Below are 20,957 nucleotides of genomic sequence, written 5' to 3' on the forward strand. Positions count from 1 at the left end.
AAAAGGACAGTGAAGAATCAGTAGGACTTTGAATTCAAGACTTTTTTTCTTTTAAGTAGTCTTGAGCTTCTGCAAGAAAGTACCGTTCAAACCATTCCTTAAGGAGACAGGGAGTCATCCAGGCTTTTCTATTTGCACGCCAGTACACTGGAAACTTAGCTCGGATTTTCCTCTGAGAGGATATGGGCCCAGTTTTCTGTCCAGCGGAAATGCTTTCACTATGAGGTCACCTGAAGTATTAGCCCAAACCAAAAACGTGAGCCTCTGTTTTGGCTGACTGCATGGCATCAGCAGCTGGCTCAGGCTCTTCAAAAGGGCAAGTGGGATTGTTCAAGGGCTTCCAAAGCATGGCAGTCTCGACAGCACCAAAGATTCGTGCAGGCACATAATCCCCTGCTTCAACTGCTTTCTTTTTGTTTTCTACAGTTGTGGCAGATACAGCACAGGAGCTGCAGGATCCAGTGGTTCTTTCTCTGGCATCACTGTCCCATCAGACTTGGTGTCCAGGTCACGAGGTACCATACATTTCTCAAACCATCCCTTGCTCCTGGCAAAACTTTTTTCGGGACCCACTGCGGTGTCTGAAAACATGTCTCTGAAAATTCCTCTTGCATGATGGCAGGTCCCTCATGTGGAAAGTGTTTTCTTATTCCTTTGCTTGTCTTCAATCCAGAGGTTTAACAGCACTTCTATCTTTTCCATCCTTGGGTCACCAGGGATAAAGCACCTCTTAAGTGACACAGGTCTACAAGAGGCGATACTGGCCCTAACAGGAGTTTCAGCCTTCCTTATGGTATGAATTCTTTAATACCATATACGTGACCTACAAAGCTATCTATCTGTTTTACCTTTAAGGACATCAAGAGTATCCCTTTTCTCTTCAAGAGACAGCACCCTTCTTGCCCTTTAGCAACTTTCTCGGGTGCCAGGGTCCTTGTACTTGGTTTTATTCTCTTCTGCTGCAATAGTCACATTTATAGAAGCCATTTTTAAGCTTTATGCTAATTAATGCAACCTGACAATTACTTACTAGAGATTTTTACATCCCCCAATGGTACAAAGTGTCAGTATATGATATTTAAGGACCAAATGGTATTATGAACAACACAAGGATAAATGATAATATACTGTTGTGATACTCGGTGCGGAAAGGGCTGATCGTGTAGGGGATGACTGGCAGAAGAATGGGAGAGGAAACAAATGATTCAGCAGTTTCTTCCCTCCTTGTGATATAGTCAGAGCGACAACAATATGGTACTTGGACTGACTTCCGTATACGCATTTCAAAATTTTGATGGTTGTCAAAAAAGGTATACAGAAGTAAATCCACCTCTACTCAAATTCCCAATAAGGGCAACTTGCGGTTAGGAAGGGATTACTATAAATTCTCCTTTAAGCTATCAGAAAGAAAGTCACTGCTCATATATTTAAGACAGTACTGTTGCTATGATTTCCCTTGGCTTACCACTATGAATTCAATGTTATGTGAAAGACAAACACAGCATAAGTGTATTTTCTGTAAACCCACAGTAAGTCAATCAAACATCATCCTCTGGCAAAATGCAACCTCTGAAGATGTAGATGTAAAGGTCAGGCAGGCCCTGAACAGCCCATGCTCAAGAAATGACTACTCGAGAAAGAAAGTGACAACAAAAGAATAAACTAGCCCCTTTTCAATGCCCGGCAACTGATACTTTACTTTTATCCCCTCCTCCTGGGAAGATAGAGCGAAGCCTGGCTTTCTTATTCTTCTCTTCAGGGGCCATGGGAAGTGGTTTGGAGCTGTGGTTGAGTGCCGAAGAATCCCGGTTGTTACTATTCATCCTCAGTGGGGGAGCTGGGGGTTTCTCTTCATTATCCAGACCGTCAGACATTTTCAGTTACAACTGATTGCACAGCTCCTAAAGAAGAGGAGGAGAAAACAGGAGTTAAGGGAGGTCTAAAAGACAATCTGGTAAATACGGGGAGTCTAGCATCTTAGAAACAAAAGCATTGGGTCTCATCTTGTTTCAGGTTTGGCACTGACCATTTTGAGGGGTTTCTTTTCTAGAAGGAAGGCAGCTGCCTCCCTAAAGCCCAACAATGCAATTTCCCAAAGAGAAAAGCGAAGGCGATAATTAACGGCTTTTCAATACACAGACACAAACACCTAAGGTCGCTTTCTTTTCTCCCACTGACACTCTATCTTCTGCTGTCCACTCACAGTCTTTTAAGGAACAATTTAAGATCTTTCTTCTTAGAAATTCTATCGTCATGATCGTGGTCAGGTAGCACAACCTCCTTGGAGTCTGGAATTGACACAGGCCTGGCTGTTGATTTTTTTTAATTAATTAATTTATTTATTGGCTGTGTTGGGTCTTCATTGCTGCACCTGGGCTTTCTCTAGTTGTGGAGGTGGGGGCTACTCTTCATTGTGGTGCATGGGCTCCTCACTGCTGTGGCTTCTCCTATTGCAGAGAGCACGGGCTCTAGGTGCACAGGCTTCAGTAATTGTGGCACACGGGCTCAACAGTTGTGGCGCACAGGCTTAGTTGCTCCGCAGTATGTGGGATCTTCCTGGAGCAGGGATCGAACCCGTGTCCCCTGCATTGGCAGGTGGATTCTTAACCACTATGCCACCTAGGAAGTCCCCTGGCTGTTGATTTTTAATGGCCCACAACAATCATCTGTCAGTTGCTTGCACACTGGGAGGCCTTTGGCATCTGATTCTTACCTGTGTGTACCTGATTACCAAAACACACTCTTTTGTTTTATGAGAAAGAACTGAGAATCTAATAAACCTGGTAGTTTCAGCAGAGTGGAGGTGGGCTGCTACAGGAAGCAACGTCCAACCTTCAAGGAGCAGGCAGAAGAGAAAGCAGAGCCAAATGCCACCATAAGCCGAGAGGAGTTCCAAAGAGAGGACCACTTCCTGAGGAGACACCATAACCTTCCTCCCTATCCTATTTTATGTCTTGGAACAGGGAGCAAGGGAGTTGACGGGGTAACAGGGTCGTAAGAACCAGTCCGGGTTTTAGCGACTTATCTGCTCTTAATTTAATTATTCTTTAGTATCTTGTGCTGAGGGTTCTGTATATTCAGATTTCATCCCACTGGAGGGTAAAGTGAACTAGAAAAGTGCAAACTCCACATGGAAGTATTTCTGTTTCCATCTGTCTTCCCATTCTAATTCAAGTCCTTCCATTAGGACCCTGACACTTGCCATCACAAGTCAGGTGTTAAGAGTACCTTCCAGGGGCGAGGGGGCGGGGGAGGGATGGAGAGGGGGTTTGGGGTTAGCAGATGCAAACTATTATATATCGAATGGATAAACAACAAGGTCCTACTGTATAGCACAGGGAACTATATTCAATATTTTGTGATAAACCATAATAGAAAAGAGTATGAAAAAGTATGTGTGTGTGTGTGTGTATATGTATATATATATATAAATAACTGAATCACGCTGCTGTACAGCAGAAATTAATGTCATTGTGTAAATCAACTATACTTCAATATAAAAAAAAAAGAGTACCTTCCAAGTGAATCTCCAGTACAAATACAAGGAAAATCAAATCCCACTGCAACAAAATCTCTGTAATTTCCTCAAGTATTAACTAGTACTAATTTAGGAGTGTACAAGTTCTCTAAACACAACTTAGCATATCACTTTATTCCAATAACATTTACTATAAACAAACCTAAGTACAACAACAACAAAAACAGGGGTCTCCTCGTTACCTGCTGTAATGAGAAATAATCTACCATAATTCTTTTCAGCCCTTCAGTGGTTACAATGTGTCTATTAATTTTAGTAATGAACTTTAAGTTACATTATGCTATGTGGAAACTTTTTACATTTTTACTGTTTTAAATTTTCTCAAATATATAGAGCCGGTAAGAATTCAAAAATAGCTGAGTATCAATTAATAGTTTCTCCATCTGCACAGGTGACTGCCAACTAAAAATGACTGGTTTGACCTTGGTTTGGACAAGAGATCTCTTTTCTTTTCCTTTGCCCAAGAGTCATGCCTTGCATTATCTTAAATGAATTAAGACCAATTCTGTATTTCTTTTTCAGGAATCATGACAGTGAAAATATTCAGTAGTAAATGTTCTGTCACCACCAGCTTGTCTCATATTTTCCTATATGGGTGAAACTATAGCACAAGGTAAAATGAAAAAGTAACTGTGATGCCAAGGATCAAGTATATTCATAGATACTACTGGTAAATATTTTAACTAGAATATGAAATCAGTGCTAATGGGCCTATATTCCCTTTCACATTTTGATTTTGGTCCTTCCAAATTTATTCTTTCTCCAGAAGAAAAGCAAGTTTGAGACTGACTACACCAGTGGTTTCTGTCTCAGATGGGTTCATGGTTTTAATTTAGTCATTAAGAAGACTTTGCCACCAGAATAAAAACACTAATGTTTTCTCTGTGTGTGTTTTGTTTTACTTTTCTGGGTTCAAAAATAATGCTTGATTATGAGGTGATTATGAACAAAAGCTCAAATATACAGAATCTAGCCTGGTAAAAATAATGAAATCTGAAAGTTATTGCAAAAGAACTGAGGATTCTAGGTAATACCCAGAAAATAGTTTTCTGAAAAATGTGTCTCACAGGGAGAGAAAGCCACCACATTCTGGATGATACCTATTTTTTGAGGACATATTAGTTAACCCAAGGTGACAGAAGTCAGAGAAACATATGAGAGGGAGTCAAAAATTATCTGCACTCTGGCTGTAGACATTCTCCCAGAGTACGGCGGAATTTCTAGAGCCAGAGTGCAGATAATTTTTGACTCACCCTAGGGCATAGCCTCTTTCAAATGATCTACAAAGTTGATTTTACACAATAAGGCAAGTAGGAGTCTGAGCCAATCAGGGTTCTAGTGCACCTACGTGATCCAAAATACTAGGTTCCTTTGTTCTGGATAATTAGGTGTGGCTAACAGTGGCCTTTTTTGTTCCTAAATACTCTCTCTGGCTAGAGGCTCAAAAGGCAGATGCCCTGTTTCTTTTCAGGTCGGGAAAAAAGGGCTACTTGGGATATAAAACTCACACTATACTCTCTTGTATTAGACTAGAAATCCCTGCCCCGAATTCGAATACTACACACTGTCACACCTTTCTGCTGCCCAGCAAAATGGAATTGGTTTAATTCCATTCAGTTTATCAGGGGATTATAAGAGGGGCTGGAATAAACCTCTTTTACAGAGATGGAAACGAAATGGAAGAATATCTACTTCCACAATAGGAACATGAAGCGAATAATCACTTCGTTGACCTAAACATTTCAGATTTGGTTTTGCTCAAATTATCCTGATATTACGTCAGTTCTTCATGACCCTTTACAAGGCACAACCAATTTTCATCTTCTTCTCATGATTCCAGATAATCCTGAGTTGGTGACAAAGGAATGGTGCCGGAGACTCTTGTTATCTCTAACTCACCTTCAAAGCAAGTGGCTTCCAAGCACACTTTTAGGTGACCAGTGGAGAAAGGGTAGGGCCCTGTAAGGAAGCCTTGCTGCCAATGCCTCTGCTTCCCAAGGGGGAGGTGCCTCCGACTATTCCACAAACGTAGAAAAAACGGGGGATTCTATTCTGTTATGTTTGTAAACAATGCCGATTTACTAAGCCAGGTCCCTCCCCTGAGACAGCTTTCTACAAAGGATACTATTAATGGATTGCTGGTTCAATCTGCCTATGAGGTCATTATCTCCAAGATCTTGAAAGAGACTATTTTGTTTGGGGTGGCTGTAGGCTCTATTTCAAGAATTGAATAAAAGTGCCATTATTCTCCAGGAACCCAATCAAAACACTGGTGATCTTTAGAGTTTAACTGTTGTTGTTCGCTTCTGCAACACAGCAGAAACTTGCAAGTGCGGGTCACGCTCGATCCAGCCACAGGCCATTTCATTTCACTTTTAGAACGTGGCTCTTGGCGTTGTGGGGGAACAGCTAGTTTGAATGGACAACCAGCAACAGTTTGTATCTGTTCACAAATTCCTCTCAGACTTGGCTACTACGTTTTTCAGAGAGGATTCAAACAGCTTTTGCGGATGGTATATTTTTAGTCCAGCCCTTGGGATGTAATGTGGCTTACCAATGCTCTGTAATTACAATTGAAATTCATCAGCAATAAGAAATGAGCCTCTTGTCTTAACCGAGAAGCCGGAACACCCCTCTTTCAGAGCATTAGGAAAGACTCATTCTCTATTTCCTTCCCTCTTTATCTCTCGCTCTCTTCTCTACTCCCCACCCTCAACACCCAAATGCAAGGGCAGGCACGTGCACGTAGGTGCACACACACACCCCTTCACTGAGTTGCCTTTTGACACAGAGATTTACTGCAAAGTATTTCAGAGGAAAACTTTCACCAAGATGCATGGCGACTTTAGATGAAATGATTAGACATTATAAATAATTGTCATTATTCTCTCATTCTTCCAAAATGCATTCTCTTAATACGGTGACACACTAAACCTTCAGAAAATGTTCAGTAGGTTACAAAAGAAAGCTTCCAGCCTGCACATGCCAGGAGTGAAGGGGGAAAATAGGTGCTCAAATGTACTCTAGCTAATGCGGCCAAAATTCATACCATGGTATATGTGTTGAATTGGATACAATCAAACATGCCAATTGTGCCAATTTGCCACAAGTGCTCTACCCGGGTGTGTGAGTGTTGAGAATCCAGAAATACTGGCCCTACAACTTGCAAGACCATCTATTAAGCCATTAGCAACTGAAATAAATATTTTCATCAGATCTGGTACCATCAGAGACAAGCCACATATCTGTGTTATTCTGTTTGCTTTCGAAAATCTAAATAACTGTTTATTTGCCTATTTTCCCAATGAGAAACAAACTAATACTGGCCTCCTTTCAAAAACAAAAGCCCAGGCCGGCAGATGCACAGCCATGATCTTATAAACCCAGAGGTAAAGCTCCCAAACCACCAACCACACAAGACCATCACTATAAATTGGTGAGCACATCAATACTGCTTCTATCCCTTTCATATCAAACTAGAGGATCTAACAGAGGAATGAGATGTAGCCCAGGGGAAATCTCCAGGGTGAACTTCCTAATGTTTCTGAGATACCTACATAAAGAATAGGGTTGGCTGCAAGACACCTGAGCTGATGAGATGACAGCCAAACTGACAAGAGCATACATGAAATAAGATTGATTTTAGAATCTCAAAAATATAGTAAACAAGTCAAAGAACACTCACTATGTTTAGACATTAACAGAACATGAGAGCATTTCAAATTTCTAGGACTGGGGAAATCTTTATAACAAGAATTAGCTCTATAGATCAAGAAAAAGTAAACTTTTAGACAGCTTCTGGACTTAAAGGTATTAAGTAAACATAGATTTAAAGTCAGCCAATGTCTCCTTAGACAATGATATCAACACTGGACTGTTGTTCATATTTCACGATGAGGTTACTGTTTTTACTATGAGAATGATATATACACTGAATTATACTTTGGGGGTGGGAAAAAGGAGCCAAGAGTTACTTGCTGACTCTTTCGTGGGCCCTTGTAAACAGAAGCACACATTTTCAAGATGGCTAGCTGAGCTTCCAGGTATAAACTGTGATGGGGAAACAAATGATGCTTTGCTAACTATCCTATGCTGATACTAAACCCACTCTATCTTGGACACATTCTTAGCAACTGAACCAACCGACCAGACACTTATGACTGACAGTGTAAGAAGATGCAGTGAACTGTTTTCAATTGCCAAAGGAAAAAAAGAAAAAAAAAAAAAGAAATAGGAAAAAAAAAAAAGGAAAAAATCATCTAGCTTTCTACAAAGGGGAGAATGTATTATCATTTGAAAGAAAGTTTATACATTGCTTTGCACTTTTACAGCAACTTGTATCTGAAAATTTCTAGCAACTTTTTAGACATCATTTCCCATAATATGCTAAGAGACCAAAGAAAAGAGAAAGGGTATTCATCTCATTTTATAGGGAGGGCCAGCTCTGGGTTCCCCAGCAGCCCTAAGCCCACACTCCCATTTCCAGACTAGGTGGACGAGAGCCCAGCCCCTAACAATAGCCAGTCAGATGGGCCCAACTTAGCATTTCCAGCATCTCGTCTCAAATTACAGTCATTAACCATGTCATTCCCCTCACGAGATCATAAGCTCTTTGAGGGTAAGAACCCCTCAGTCATAACAGTAATGCTTTCAAACTGCCTAGTACAGGGCCCTGTCGCCAGCAGGCATTAAATACACATGTGAGGGAATGAAGTGGAACTCTATACGTTCTATGCATTTGTTGAAGCTCTGAGTAAATTTTTCATAATGCTGAATAAGTCTGTATGCCTACTCCAAGCAGGTCTGAGCCAAGAAGGCATTTGGAAATTTTGGCACCAGTCTAACTGCAAAGCAATTGGGCATCTTGTAGAAGCCAGCTACCCTCCGATTATCAACATGTCATTTTTTACTATATGACTTTGTAATGTCCAAGAGCTTATTTGAGCTCTTGCTCTTATTTGAGCCAACATGTGAAGAAGGGAGCACCATCCCCATTTTCCACGTGAGGAATTAACAAGGCATAGAGGTTAAGTGACTTCCCAAGGGTCACAAAATAATTGAAAGAAGTGAGACTAGAATCTGTAACTCTTTTCAATTCCCTTCTCGTGACACCATGACAATGTGGATCCCAGTAAATCCACAAACACACACACATTCTCTCTCTTCACATATACACTTTCATCCTCCCCGAATATTCACATGACAGTTTTAGCTTTCTCATTTCAACTGACTTCAGGCTGGTACTTACTGATTTCAACTGCTTTTCTCATCCAAAGACCCAAGGTTAGGAGATTTACTGACAGAACTCCAAGAGGATTCGTTGGCTTGTAGGACCAATTCTTAGACGGCCTTGTTTTGGGGCTTGTCTGTTCTGGGGCACTCACCAAGGGAACTCTGCTATCAGAGACAGGCGTGTGCTGTTTCAGAGAGCCTTGCCTGGGAGATACCATTACAGCGTGTAATGGAGGGAAGCCATTTCGAAGATCAGTTTATCAGGAGTTGCTGAGCTACTTGTTAGGCAGATTTGCAAAAGCAGCCGGACAAGTAAGGGAAGCACTAGCTCTTTTTACAGCCGCCTCATTTCAATCTTAGATCCTGCAAAAGATAGCTCACTACTGACACACATACAAAGCATGGTCACACAGAACACATTCACGTGCTCTCTCACACACACGAGCAAATGAGGTTGGTTCCACTGTAGTCCTGTTCTCTGTTATGAGTGACTTCCATTGTTTGTAGCAGGAACTTCACATTAATGAAATCCAATAAGCCGGCATATTATAGTTGCAAATTTCAATGATAGGTTGCAAATAAGGAAATCAATAGGTATACTCCAGCATCCAGACCTCATACACTGCATATATTATGTGGGGCAAATAGTTCCTCTTTGAATGACTTCTTAAGCTGCTAAATGTATGCAGCGCTGTACTTTATTATTCATTGTGTCTGCTACAGGAGCTAATGCCAAGAAAATGCTAATAATCATCTGACGTGTGTTTATATTTGCAAACTGATGCATTATTACAGGTTTCGGCTTTTCGTTTCCAACACTTGATGCTTCCAAGAAGAGAAAATAAGATGCGTGAAGAACAGAGGTAGAAATTTTTTAAGCATTAAAAAAAAAAAAAGATGCCTCAAATAAATGTGTGGGAAAAAGAAAAGGGAATCAAGACCTAGTAATAAAACATTTCCTAGTTCTCAAAACAGAATGTAGTATCCTTGGAAGCAGCCAGACGGAAAAAATTAGATGCAGACTAGCAGCGCAACTGAACAGGATATGGTAAACCAATGTCTTGAATCTCCAGGGTTTTAGTTGCTCGCTGTTACTATGCATGGCTGATAATTATACCCTTCCCTGAGCCGCTCCGGCGAAAGAGCCACAAATTCCCTCAAACTCAAGTCTAAAAATTCAATTCCCAAAGTTGCTAGGGCTTTTTGTATACCATAGAGATGTCTGGACGTTGTTTTCCAAGCTATGCCTTATGGCTTCTCATCCTAGGAACTTGCTCTGATCTCAATGTTCTATACCCAAATCGGCTTTCTATAGGGAAGGTGCCCATTGAATGTTTGAAGAGAAAAGGTTACATGGGGTCAACTGACACCTTAGCATTACATATTTCCAAACTAGGAATTTAGATCATTTTAGCAACACTCATATTCTACCCCTTCCCCACCAAAAAAGACACCGGCGTAAAACGCAGCAACTCTTCTTCAAGCTTTTGCCCCTTGACCTAAGGTTTACAAAAGAGCTGAACATGTCTCAGCATCTTGTTTGGGGGCTATTGTTAAGGAAGAGGAAATACTATCTATTAAAAACAAAAAAGGCTTCCTCAAACGCTGAAGGAAGAATGGGACATGACCAGACCCAATTTCCACGTATCCTACTTCACAAATGGTAGGGGATAAACATCCAGCTGGCTATAGACTTAGTTGCAGGAATTCCCCATCTCCTACCCCCACCAAAGAGGATTATTTTTGTCTTAAAAAAAAAAACTGGCCATGGGTCTAAGACAAGATCATAATCCACCCAATGAAATTCCTCTAGAAACCAAAAGCCCGAAGGGTGACCTCACAATTGAGTACGCTGGCTTTCCTATGGCTTTTCTGTACCAGCTAAGTTCTTCACGTACAGCTGTCAGATCCATGAGTGATTCATTCGTCACTGTCCACTTCTATGAGATGTGGCCCATGACTGGTTCATACTGGAGCAGATCCCTCCTCTAGCATCCGATCAGCTTTGCTGTCCCAGTGCTCACCCGCACACACAAAGAGAAGGCTGCCAGGTACCTAAGTCTTTCTATGGCCCCGGGGAAGCCCACAGGCTGAGATCACAGGGCCCAGCCCTCACCTCCAAGGAAGGACATGATATCCTGGTAGGAAAATTGCAGATAAAGCAGAAGCAGGGTTTGGTGCAAGGAGTGGGAGCTGGCAGGCCTGAGGGGCAATCAGTCAGTAGTTCCCAATGACTCCTGTGGAGCAGGACTGTGGCCTAGAACACATCCTGACAAAAACTGGGGGAAGAAAAAGGGAAGGAAAGTTGGGTGTTTATAATAAATATACATAACTCGAATTCTGTATCAAGCAGTATGGCATATCAGAGTGTTCTTTCTCCTTTAAGATTGAGCCTAGGGTAATTCCCTGGCAGTCCAGTGGTTAAGACTCTGCGTGCTCACTGCAGAGGGCCCGGGTTCAATCCCTGGTCAGGGAACTAAGATCCCACAAGCCGTGCGGTGCAGCCAAAAAAAAAAAAAAAATGAGCCTAATACATTCCCTGCACTCACAATCATGTCAGCCAACCACCAGCAGATTTTGTGGCCTTTTGCAGGTCACTTAGACATGCCCTATACTCTTCTGGCCAGCTTAATAATGAGGGTCTATAGGTTACACAGCTGTATAAAGAGAGGAAAAGAGAATATCTTATGTCAGGCTAACATTGCTTTTATAGGAAAAGAAATAGTTACATGCCTTCTTCTTGTGGATTGTTGGTTGACTAGCATTTCAAAGAATCCTAAGACCAAAACAGAGACCTATTACCCTTTAAGGCAGTCAGATAGTAACTCTAAGCACATGCCTCTTAAGCAACCTATCTGTGCATGTATGCATTCACTCCAACAACAAATATTTACTGAAGCTTATGTGTCAGGCATCATGCGAGGTGCTAGGAATAAAGGGATAAAGAAATGCCCAGCTCTGAGCGAGATTACAGGCTTGAGCAGTGGGTTTCATCTCTGGCTGCATATTTTATATAAAATGTATATTAAATATACAGATAACAATATAACTACAAAACAAGTAAGGGCATGTGTATTACAAATTGAAGAGTGCAAAAAAAGAAAAAGAAAAAAAGAGGGACTGTAGCAGTTGAGAAGAAGGGAAGACTCTCCTTAACTGACAGCTATCCTATTGGATGAGAAATCAATGCCAATAATCATACTTCCCCTTATAAGGAAAGTGTTTGATGTGGATGTTCCAAAGAACATCGTCGTCATGCATTTCATCTCCATGCCACCAACATTCCTATGTACCAGGTACTGTGTCAGGTACAGGGGGTATACAAAGAGAGGTGAATGAAGACCAGTCCCTGTCTTCAAAGAGCTCACCAGTCAAATGAGGATGGTAGACCTGCATACATACAATAGGGAATACAATGGATGCATCCAGGTAGGCGCAGGATGCCTTGGAAAGACATAGCAGAAAGGGTAACTAATGTTCTCAGAGAGATCAGAGATATGTTTCTTTAGCAGGGTATTGAAGGATGAGTAGGAGTTCACTGGGATTTGAAAAATGGAAAGCACTAGGTTGGTGTAATACATTATTCAGAGTATATTTCAGCAAACAAATACTTCAAGCATGCTAGATTACATTTCTTAGCCTTAGGTCCCTGTTTCTGCTGAACAAAGTGATGCTGGTGCTATGTAAGAAAGAAAACAGATTAAACTTCTGGAAGAAAGTAACATGTATGAGACTTTGAAAAGCCAGAACACTGGCTCCTGGTGAACTACAGAAGGGATCAGTATGGGTGACACTAAGCATTTTCCAGAACTGAAGTCACATATGGGCAGAACAGACTTCTTTTTGGGGAAATGTATTAGGAACATATCACTTGGAAAAAGAAACTACTTCCTTTCATGTTACATTTAAGAACCAAGCTGCATCTTGTCCTGCAATTTTAATTTTTGGAGTGGATTTTTAGTTAGGTCTTTTTATAAACCCAAAAGAATTGTCTGCAACCAAAGAAGAATGGCTAATTCTAGCTCCACCTCTGGATTGTTCTGTGCTCTTGAGGCAATCACTAAATCTTCATAAATAAATTCAACCTTTCATTCAGCATTTACAGTGTCTAGTATGTGCCCAGGAAGGCAGGGGATGCTTTGAAAGGCCAGTGCAGGAAGGGTAGCTAATATTCCCCAGAGGCGTCAGGGGGCATTACACTTGAGCAAGGTATTGAAGGGTAAGTAGGAGCTCACCAGGGTCTAGGGTGAGAGATGAACAAGTTACAGTCCCCGCCCTCGAGGAGACAAAGTATAATGGGTATTGGCCATGACAGCTCAGGGCAAAGATGACAACAGGTTGCTCCTGAAGGACAAGAGAGGGGCTCCCACCAGCCTGAAGAAGCAAGCTTGACAGAGGAAGTACACTTGAGCTGAATTCAGAAGAACAAGTAACCAAACCTGGGGAGGTCACATTTCAGGCACAAGGTACCATGTGTGCTAAGGCGAGAGGAGATTAGAGACAATGTAGTGTATTAGAGAAACTACAGGTAACTTGGTTGTGACCGTAGCAAAGAGGGATACGAAAAATAAGACCATTAGAGATCAAATTAAGAATGATCTCTATGTCTTTCTTTGGAGTTTGGACTCCTCTTCCTGTGTAGATAAAGTGATTTCAAGCAGTGGGGTGACATGATTAGCTTTGCATTTCAGAACTATTACTTGGGTGACAATGTAGCAGATACAGTAGGTTGAAGAAGACCTGGGGAATTTTTTTCCCATGGAGTGGGATGTTACAGATAGCAATATGGAAATAATTTTGAAAAGAGACAATCTCAGAAAATGAGCTGCAAGAGAGGAAGCACAGGCAGTATGGGACTAGAAAGACAGGAAAACAGAGGTTTCAAGAGGGGTCTCTATTTTGGACATTGACCAAAGATGGCAGGGATGCTAGGCCTGGTGGGATTACCTGGTCTCAGGACCCCAAATAGAAATCTTGATAGAAACATATTTCTAACCCAAGAGGCCGGAGGAGTGTGGGAGGACTAATGTTTATTTAGCCTTTAGGGGTTTTTCCAGCTTTATTAAGGGATAATTGACAAATTTAAAATGTATCTATTTAAGGTGTACAATGTGATTAATGGTTTGGTGTATGTATACAATGTGAAATGGTCATCACAGTTAACATTAATTCATACATCCATCACCTCACATCACTTCTTTGCTTTGTCTTGCTTTTTGGTATGTTGAAAACACTTAAGGTCCACTCTCTTAGCAAATTTCAAGTATACACCACAGTATTATTAACTATAGTCACCATGCTGTACATTACATCCCTAGTGTAGCCTTTAGTTTTTGTTCAGGATTCCAGACAGAACTGTTCCTCAGTTTCTGGTTTTTTAGGAAATGAGAGTAAACAACTAGCTGAGAATGGTGATTATTTAAAAAGCTAATGAAGTAAGAATCATATTCCCAAGAGAATAATAAGAACACATTATTCTGGTTTTGGCCAATAGGACAGCCCTTATCAGTTTTATAGAAAATTTGTCTAAATTTTTATAAAAACTCTACCAACAAACAAACATTCTACAAAGGCTAAATATCTGCAAATGATCCTCAAATATGTAACTTTTATGTATACAAAGAGGACATGGAAGCAACCTAAATGCTCATCAACAGATGAATAGATAAAGAAGATATGGCATATATATACAATGGAATATTACTTAGCCATAAAAAGGAATGAAATGGAGCTATATGTAATGAGGTGGATAGACCTAGAGTCTGTCATACAGAGTGAAGTAAGCTAGAAAGAGAAAGACAAATACTGTATGCTAACTCATATATACGGAATCTAAAAAACAAAATGGTACTGATGAACCCAGTCACAGGGCAAGAATAAAGAGGCAGATGTAGAGAATGCACTTGAGGACACAGGGTTGGGTGGGTGGGGGGCGAAGGGGAAGCTGGGACGAACTGAGAGAGTAGCATTGACATATATACACTACCAAATGTAAAATAGATAGCTAGTGGGAAGCTGCTGCATAGCACAGGGAGATCAACTCAATGATGGGTGATGACTTGGCCAGGACAGGGAGAGCGGGAGTGAGTCACAGGAGGGAGGGGATATGGGGATATATGTATAAATACAGCTGATTCACTTTGGTGTACAGCAGAAACTGGCACAATAGTGTAAACCTATTATACTTCATAAAGATCTGAAAAAAAAGACGTAAACTCAAAAAGAAAAAAAAGAAGAAGAAAAAATAGTAGAATGGAAAGAGTAAATATAAGGTCAAACATAACAGACTATAATTATCCCCTAGGGTTTTTGTTATGACATAAGTATTATAACATTATCTGATGTGGTTCTAAATGTATATGAAGGTAACATTAAAGGCAACTATGTCATAAGAGGTGGAAGATAAAATGATTTCCAATGTAGTAAGGCTTCTATATTACTCTTGTACTAATAAAATGTTGATAATAAATGGTGAAAAAAAAAAGAGAACAGAGTCTCTCAGTAAAAATTAAACGAGGAATATTTAGTGGGAAGCAAAACAAATATCTAAGCACTCTGTCTTTATTACATAGCAAATAATAAAAAGCTGAAGGAAACATTAATTCACATGTAGTGGGAAAAAATCTCTCTCTAGCTATATCTATTCCTCTCAATAGAGACAGCAAAATTAAGACAAATATAAATGTAGCGGCAGTTCTAACATGTTTATTTGGCATTATGGAGTGCTTCAATGGAGAGCAGGACACATGGGCTGAAAATATTAATTTGGAGACCATTAGCATGGTAGTAGGTGCTATTGCCCAGGAAGCATATAGAATAAGAGAGGAGGAAAGACCTCAGGGGAACACCAACATTTAGGGGCTGGAAGAAGAACCAGGGATCCTTGAGAAATATGCTTAAAGAAGTGGAGGAACGGACGCTATGACATCATGGAAACCAAGAGAAATTGTATTTCAAGATGAACATGGCGATGAGGCAAATGTCACAGAGAGGCCAAAAGCGCTCTTATCTTTTTGTCCTCCAATCCTAGTCATTTTCAGGTCAGAAGAGAAATGACCAAGTGGCACCAGAGGTCCTGCTGATGTGTTTCAGAATGTTTCAAGAATTTCCAGGCTCTGGACATTTGGTACTCCTTCAGTAGCACGAACAAAACCACACAGCATGCTTCGAGAAAGATCTTCCGTTTGGTGGTAAACGGTACCACGGTGGCCATATATCACTCAGCCTTATTGCAAAGGGTACTCTTATGATGTTATATTTGTTGCACTTTTGCAACATGCTGGACATCACACAAGACACAGAGAGAAACGCCATGTGGTTTGGTGAGCAGATAAACTAGCTAGCATTTACATATTTTTTTCACAAGAAGGATTATGCTCAAACAGCTCGTATTTGCCAACTCGTGTCCCCAAAGACTTTGTCAAGCAAAGATGCAAATATTCAGTCCAGCACTGCTGCTAATGAGCTTCAGGACCTTGAGTATATCCCTTGGTCGCTCTGAATCGATTTCCTCACGTACAAAAGGTGATTACCTCACCAAGAGGTTGTGAGGATCAAATGATCCACATGTGGGAAATGCTTTGAAATAATTTAAGATATTTTAGCCATAGAAGATGTTTACAATTACTGCCACAGATTTCACAGGCCATAAACAAAATCACCACCATTCACTGAGATTTGATTATGTTCCAGGCACTCTGCTAAAAGTTACTCATGCACAAGTTCACACAACTTGCAAAACCACTCGAGGTATTATTATTTCCATTTTACAGGTGAAACTGACATTCAAAGACATCAGTTCACTTGCCAAGGTCACAGAGCAAGGTCAGAGTAAGACTACAATCTCAAACACGAATACCATATGATATCACTTATATGTGGAAACTCTTAACAAAATATGACAGAAATGAATCTATCTATGAAACAGAAACAGACTCACACACCTAGAGAACAGACTTGTAGTTGTTGGGGTGCAGGGGTGGGGGAGGGATGGACTGGAAGGTTGGGATTAGCAGATGCAAACTGCTATATATAGAATGGATAAACCACAAGGTCCTATTGTATAGCACAGGGGACTATATTCAATATCCTGTAATAAATCATAATGGAAAAGAAAAAAAAAAGATGATACAATCCCATGTCTGTGTGACTCCAAAGCCCATGTTCTTATTTATGCTTCTTCAATCACGCTACAGTTTTATGTGATATGATGAGTTCTCAGTTACTCACAGCTTTTGCATGCACATGAATGTTCTTAGGGCTTTGAAGTGAGTGAACTGTGCCTCCACTGTGGTGTTTGGGACCAAAGCCTGGAAATGAGCAGACCCTCTGTCCACAATGCAGACCTTTCAGCATTAGAATCAAGGGCAGAGGAGCGCCTGCGGTGAGAGATCAGACCTCTGGCTCCGTCAGCATCAGGGGTCTTTTCCATTCCTCATCCCCGAGATTTTCTGTACCAGCAAATGAAGGCGACATTACTGAGGGCTTCACGATTTCAAGGGAAAAGTTGTAGGACTAGAGGGGACACTGAAATGAACGGGAAACGTTGCTACAGTGGCCAGATAAGCACGTCCTAAAATGACACAGGAACTGAGGAAATTTGCGTGGGTTAATTTTCTTTTTCACTCATCTTCTTAAGTGGGAACGAGCACTGACCCCTAGCTTATGCTTAAGCAGAAAGAAAGACTTAAAGGAAAGCAGGCAACAAGTCTTGTGAAAATCGGGTCTCTGGCAGCAAGGAATCATACTGTTTCTCTGTTACCTCAGGGTTCTGCCCCTTTGAAAGCACCTCCTTCCAAGGGCTGTGGTAAGGATAATAAGATCTACCATTTGTGGAGCACTGACTATAGGCCAGACATTGTGCTAAATGCTTTCATATAGTGTCTCATTTCATCCTCATAACAACTCAATGAGGCAGATGGTGTTAGTGTCACGTCCATTTTACAGATGAGGAAACTGAGACTTGAGGAGGATAACTAATTGCCTCAAACAAGGTTACATGGCTAGGAAGTGGCCAAATTGGAATTCAAATGTTGGTCTAGCTGATTCCAGAGTTGGTGCTCCTAATGCTTCTAACATAACAGATGAGTGGGTTATTAAATATTTTGAGAAGTATAAAATACCATATAAATGCAAGGGGTGGGTCTCCTTACTTAGTGCTCCTCACTGTATTCAAGCAAATTCAGGCAGGTGCATTTTTCCCCTCCTAAAATTCAGCCAGTACTGCCAGTTTTATAAATTGCTTTTGGTGAGTCTCAGCATATCGGCAGAAATGATCAAATGTAAATTTATCAGGCTACCTCCCTAAAGCTGTCTCCTGGAAGAGGTGGGGGCTAAATCTTAAGTAAAATATTTCTATTGAAAGGTTGAAACGCTCACTTTTCTTCCTCTGCCTAACGCCCAGTGACAAAGTGCTTTGTTACACAATCTTCTAGAAAGATGGCCCTTCTTTCCTGTGCTTAAGCAAGATGTCTATGAGGCAGTTTGCTTTGGGAAGTGGCTTCCCTAAATCCTGACTGCTCTTCCCACCTACTCGTGGGCCCTCAAGGCCTTTGGAGCCTGAAGACCACTGGATTACAAAATAAAGATTCCTCTAACCCTAAACTTCAAGACTGCTGCCTTGTCCTACAGTTTCATGGTGACGTCATCTTTCCCATTCAAATGAAATGACGTCAAGGGCAGTGTATGTGTCTCTCACCCATTTGAATTTCCCTCTGGGCCTTGTACGATGTGGGGCCCACATAAGATCCTCAACCTGAGCTGGTCATGCCACTGGAATTCGGGGATGGAGGGAGAGAGGCCCTGGATCTGTCCTGACCACATGCTGCTCCCCTCCCACCCCATTTAGTTTCACAAGTAGCTGCTCTGGGCCTAGCATTGTGCTAAGCATGGCGAATCCAAAATAAGTGACGTGATGTGGTCTCAGCTATTAAAGAAGTTCTCGATCTAATGATGGGTGAACGCGGGGAATAGGGGGGTGGAGCAGTGGGATCCCGGACTATAGGCTCTTCCCCATGCTGTGCTGGAACCCATATCCAATGGCAGCTTGGTCATATTTTGAAGTCTATTTTACACCAGGGAGATGCCAGCAGGGGCAGCCATGGACTAGGGTGGCACGTGGCTCTGGCCTCAGGCTCCTGATCTACTGGTTCACTCCTGGGTTGTTTTTGTTTTTTTTTTTTTTCACCCTCTTCAGGGAAATCTACAGTCTGTCTGGAGTGCAAGGAAGTTTCTTCAGCTTGTCTCTACCCACGCCTACTGAAAAAATTTCTCTGTTCACTTGTTAGTAACAGCTGTTGAAATTCCAGTGGGGTCTACATACACGTGTGCACATTCACAACAGAAATGTTTTGATATCCAGCTAGCTCTTTAACCTTTTCTTTCTCTTTCTTGAATACTGTGGTCCAGGGTTAACAGAGGAAAAGTAGACCTGGCTGGATGAGAGGTACCTGCTGCAAGCAGGACTGCCCTTTCCCTGTGTCTAATGAGCAGGCAGTTCCAGATCATACACATAAAATCAAAGACACACACTTTCGCATAGGAAACCATTAAGAGTGCGTAAAGAAATGCATGCTTCATTTTCCCCTCTCCTTCGGAGAGAAATGAGGGGGCAAGTTAAGCCATAAACTTCCAAAAGGTAAACAAACCATCGAAACCCAAACCTTTCTGGAAAGGACCGGCTAAGGTTCTGCCTATTAGGGATGATTTCTGCAAAAGGAAACTATGGCGAAAGGATGTAAAACTTGATCTGAGGGCTTGGGCTGCTTCTTTTTAACCCTAGACATAAATCTCACCCCTTTCTGCTAGAAAGATCCAGTCCCATTGGCACCTGGCTGAGAGCAACACTCTTCCTTTTAGCCAGGGGTGAGAAGAGAACTAGGGGCAAATGGGAAAAAAGTGACAGCTGTGATTATGAACTACTGCCTGCAACTTGGTGTGTTACCATGTGTGTGCATGTGTGTGTATGTGAAGCGAGAAAGAGTGTGAATGTGTTAATATCAGTGTGGGGTATGTAAAGAGTTTGGGAAAGTCTTACACGGGTGTGTACGCGAGAGTGTGGGTCACTGTTAGTACTATTGTGAATCTGTGTCAAAATGAGTGTTGCCATGTGTAAGTGTGATTACGTGTGAATGTAATGCATTTAGAGTGATTGTGTCCGTGCTGAGTATATGAGTGGAAGAGAATGTAATTCTGAGTGTACAAAAATGGAAGAGTTTAAATGGGTGAGATCGTGTGTACCGTGGAAGCGTGGATATATGTGAACATGTGAGCATGTATGCCCACGTGTGTGTCCCAGTGAGTTATGAGCTGTGTAACCATGTAACTGTGAGAAGGAAGGAGTGATACCAGTGCAAATGCACTGCAGTGTATGACAATGAGTGTGTGTATGACTGTATGAGAAACAGGCAGGGGAAAGCCAACCTCTGTCTGTGTGCGGAGTGTGTGTAATTGTGTAGGAATTTGAGGGTTAAGGGTGACTGTATCATCTGTGTGGATATGAGTGTGCAGATGTGACTGGGACAGTGTGAGAACATAAGAAGGAACATAAAGGTGTGAGGGTGGGTGTATGGTGAGTGTGGGTGAGTGTGGGTGTGTTAGTACGGAGCTGCGAATATAGAAACGTGAGTGTGTATCAGTGGGGGGTGGTGGTATGACTGTATCTGTATATAGTGTGTTTGGAAATACGACGGTGTGTGAGGGTGAGGGGTAAGCGTGATCGTTGCTATGAATGTGCCCAGTGTGAACAGTGAGTATAAGTCTAGGAGGCAAACACAATCATATGACTGTGTGCTTGCGAGCGTGTGTGTGTCTGTGTGCGCGCTAGCGCTGGAGGGTACCAAAATAATCTGGGATGTTGAGAAACTCTCTAGAAGTGTCTTTCCTGCCAAATTCACAACATGTGTCCAGTTACACGCAAGTTCTCAACCTCTGTCTCCTCATGGGTAAAACAGTGATGATAAGAATACCTCGAGCTAGTATCACTTTTATAATCAGAAACAAAAACAGCAACTATCAGAAAAAAAAATACCTACCTTGCAGAGTTACTGTAGGATCAAGTGGTCTCACACAAGCAAAATGCCTAGCACAGTTCCGGCAACAGCAGACACTCAATAAATACAAGTTATTATTGTGGCTGTCACAGAACACCCAGGAGAGACCCAGGGGCGTGCTTCTTATTTTAGCCAGT

General features: G+C 41.6%; 1 protein-coding gene across 9 annotated transcripts in view; it reads right to left on the bottom strand.

Moving 5' to 3' along the window:
• The window catches only part of PAK3 (p21 (RAC1) activated kinase 3), a 257,512-nt gene that overhangs the window by 90,023 nt on the left and 146,532 nt on the right, over positions 1-20,957 (bottom strand). For all 9 annotated transcript variants that reach the window (XM_057717981.1, XM_057717976.1, XM_057717975.1 and 6 more), the window contains one exon: positions 1,700-1,901. In XM_057717981.1, coding sequence (XP_057573964.1) covers positions 1,700-1,874 — 175 coding nt within the window. In that variant the 5' untranslated portion in view covers positions 1,875-1,901. The remainder of the gene's footprint in view (positions 1-1,699; positions 1,902-20,957) is intronic.

Source organism: Hippopotamus amphibius, chromosome X (genome assembly GCF_030028045.1).
Source record: "Hippopotamus amphibius kiboko isolate mHipAmp2 chromosome X, mHipAmp2.hap2, whole genome shotgun sequence".
NCBI lineage: Eukaryota > Metazoa > Chordata > Mammalia > Artiodactyla > Hippopotamidae > Hippopotamus > Hippopotamus amphibius.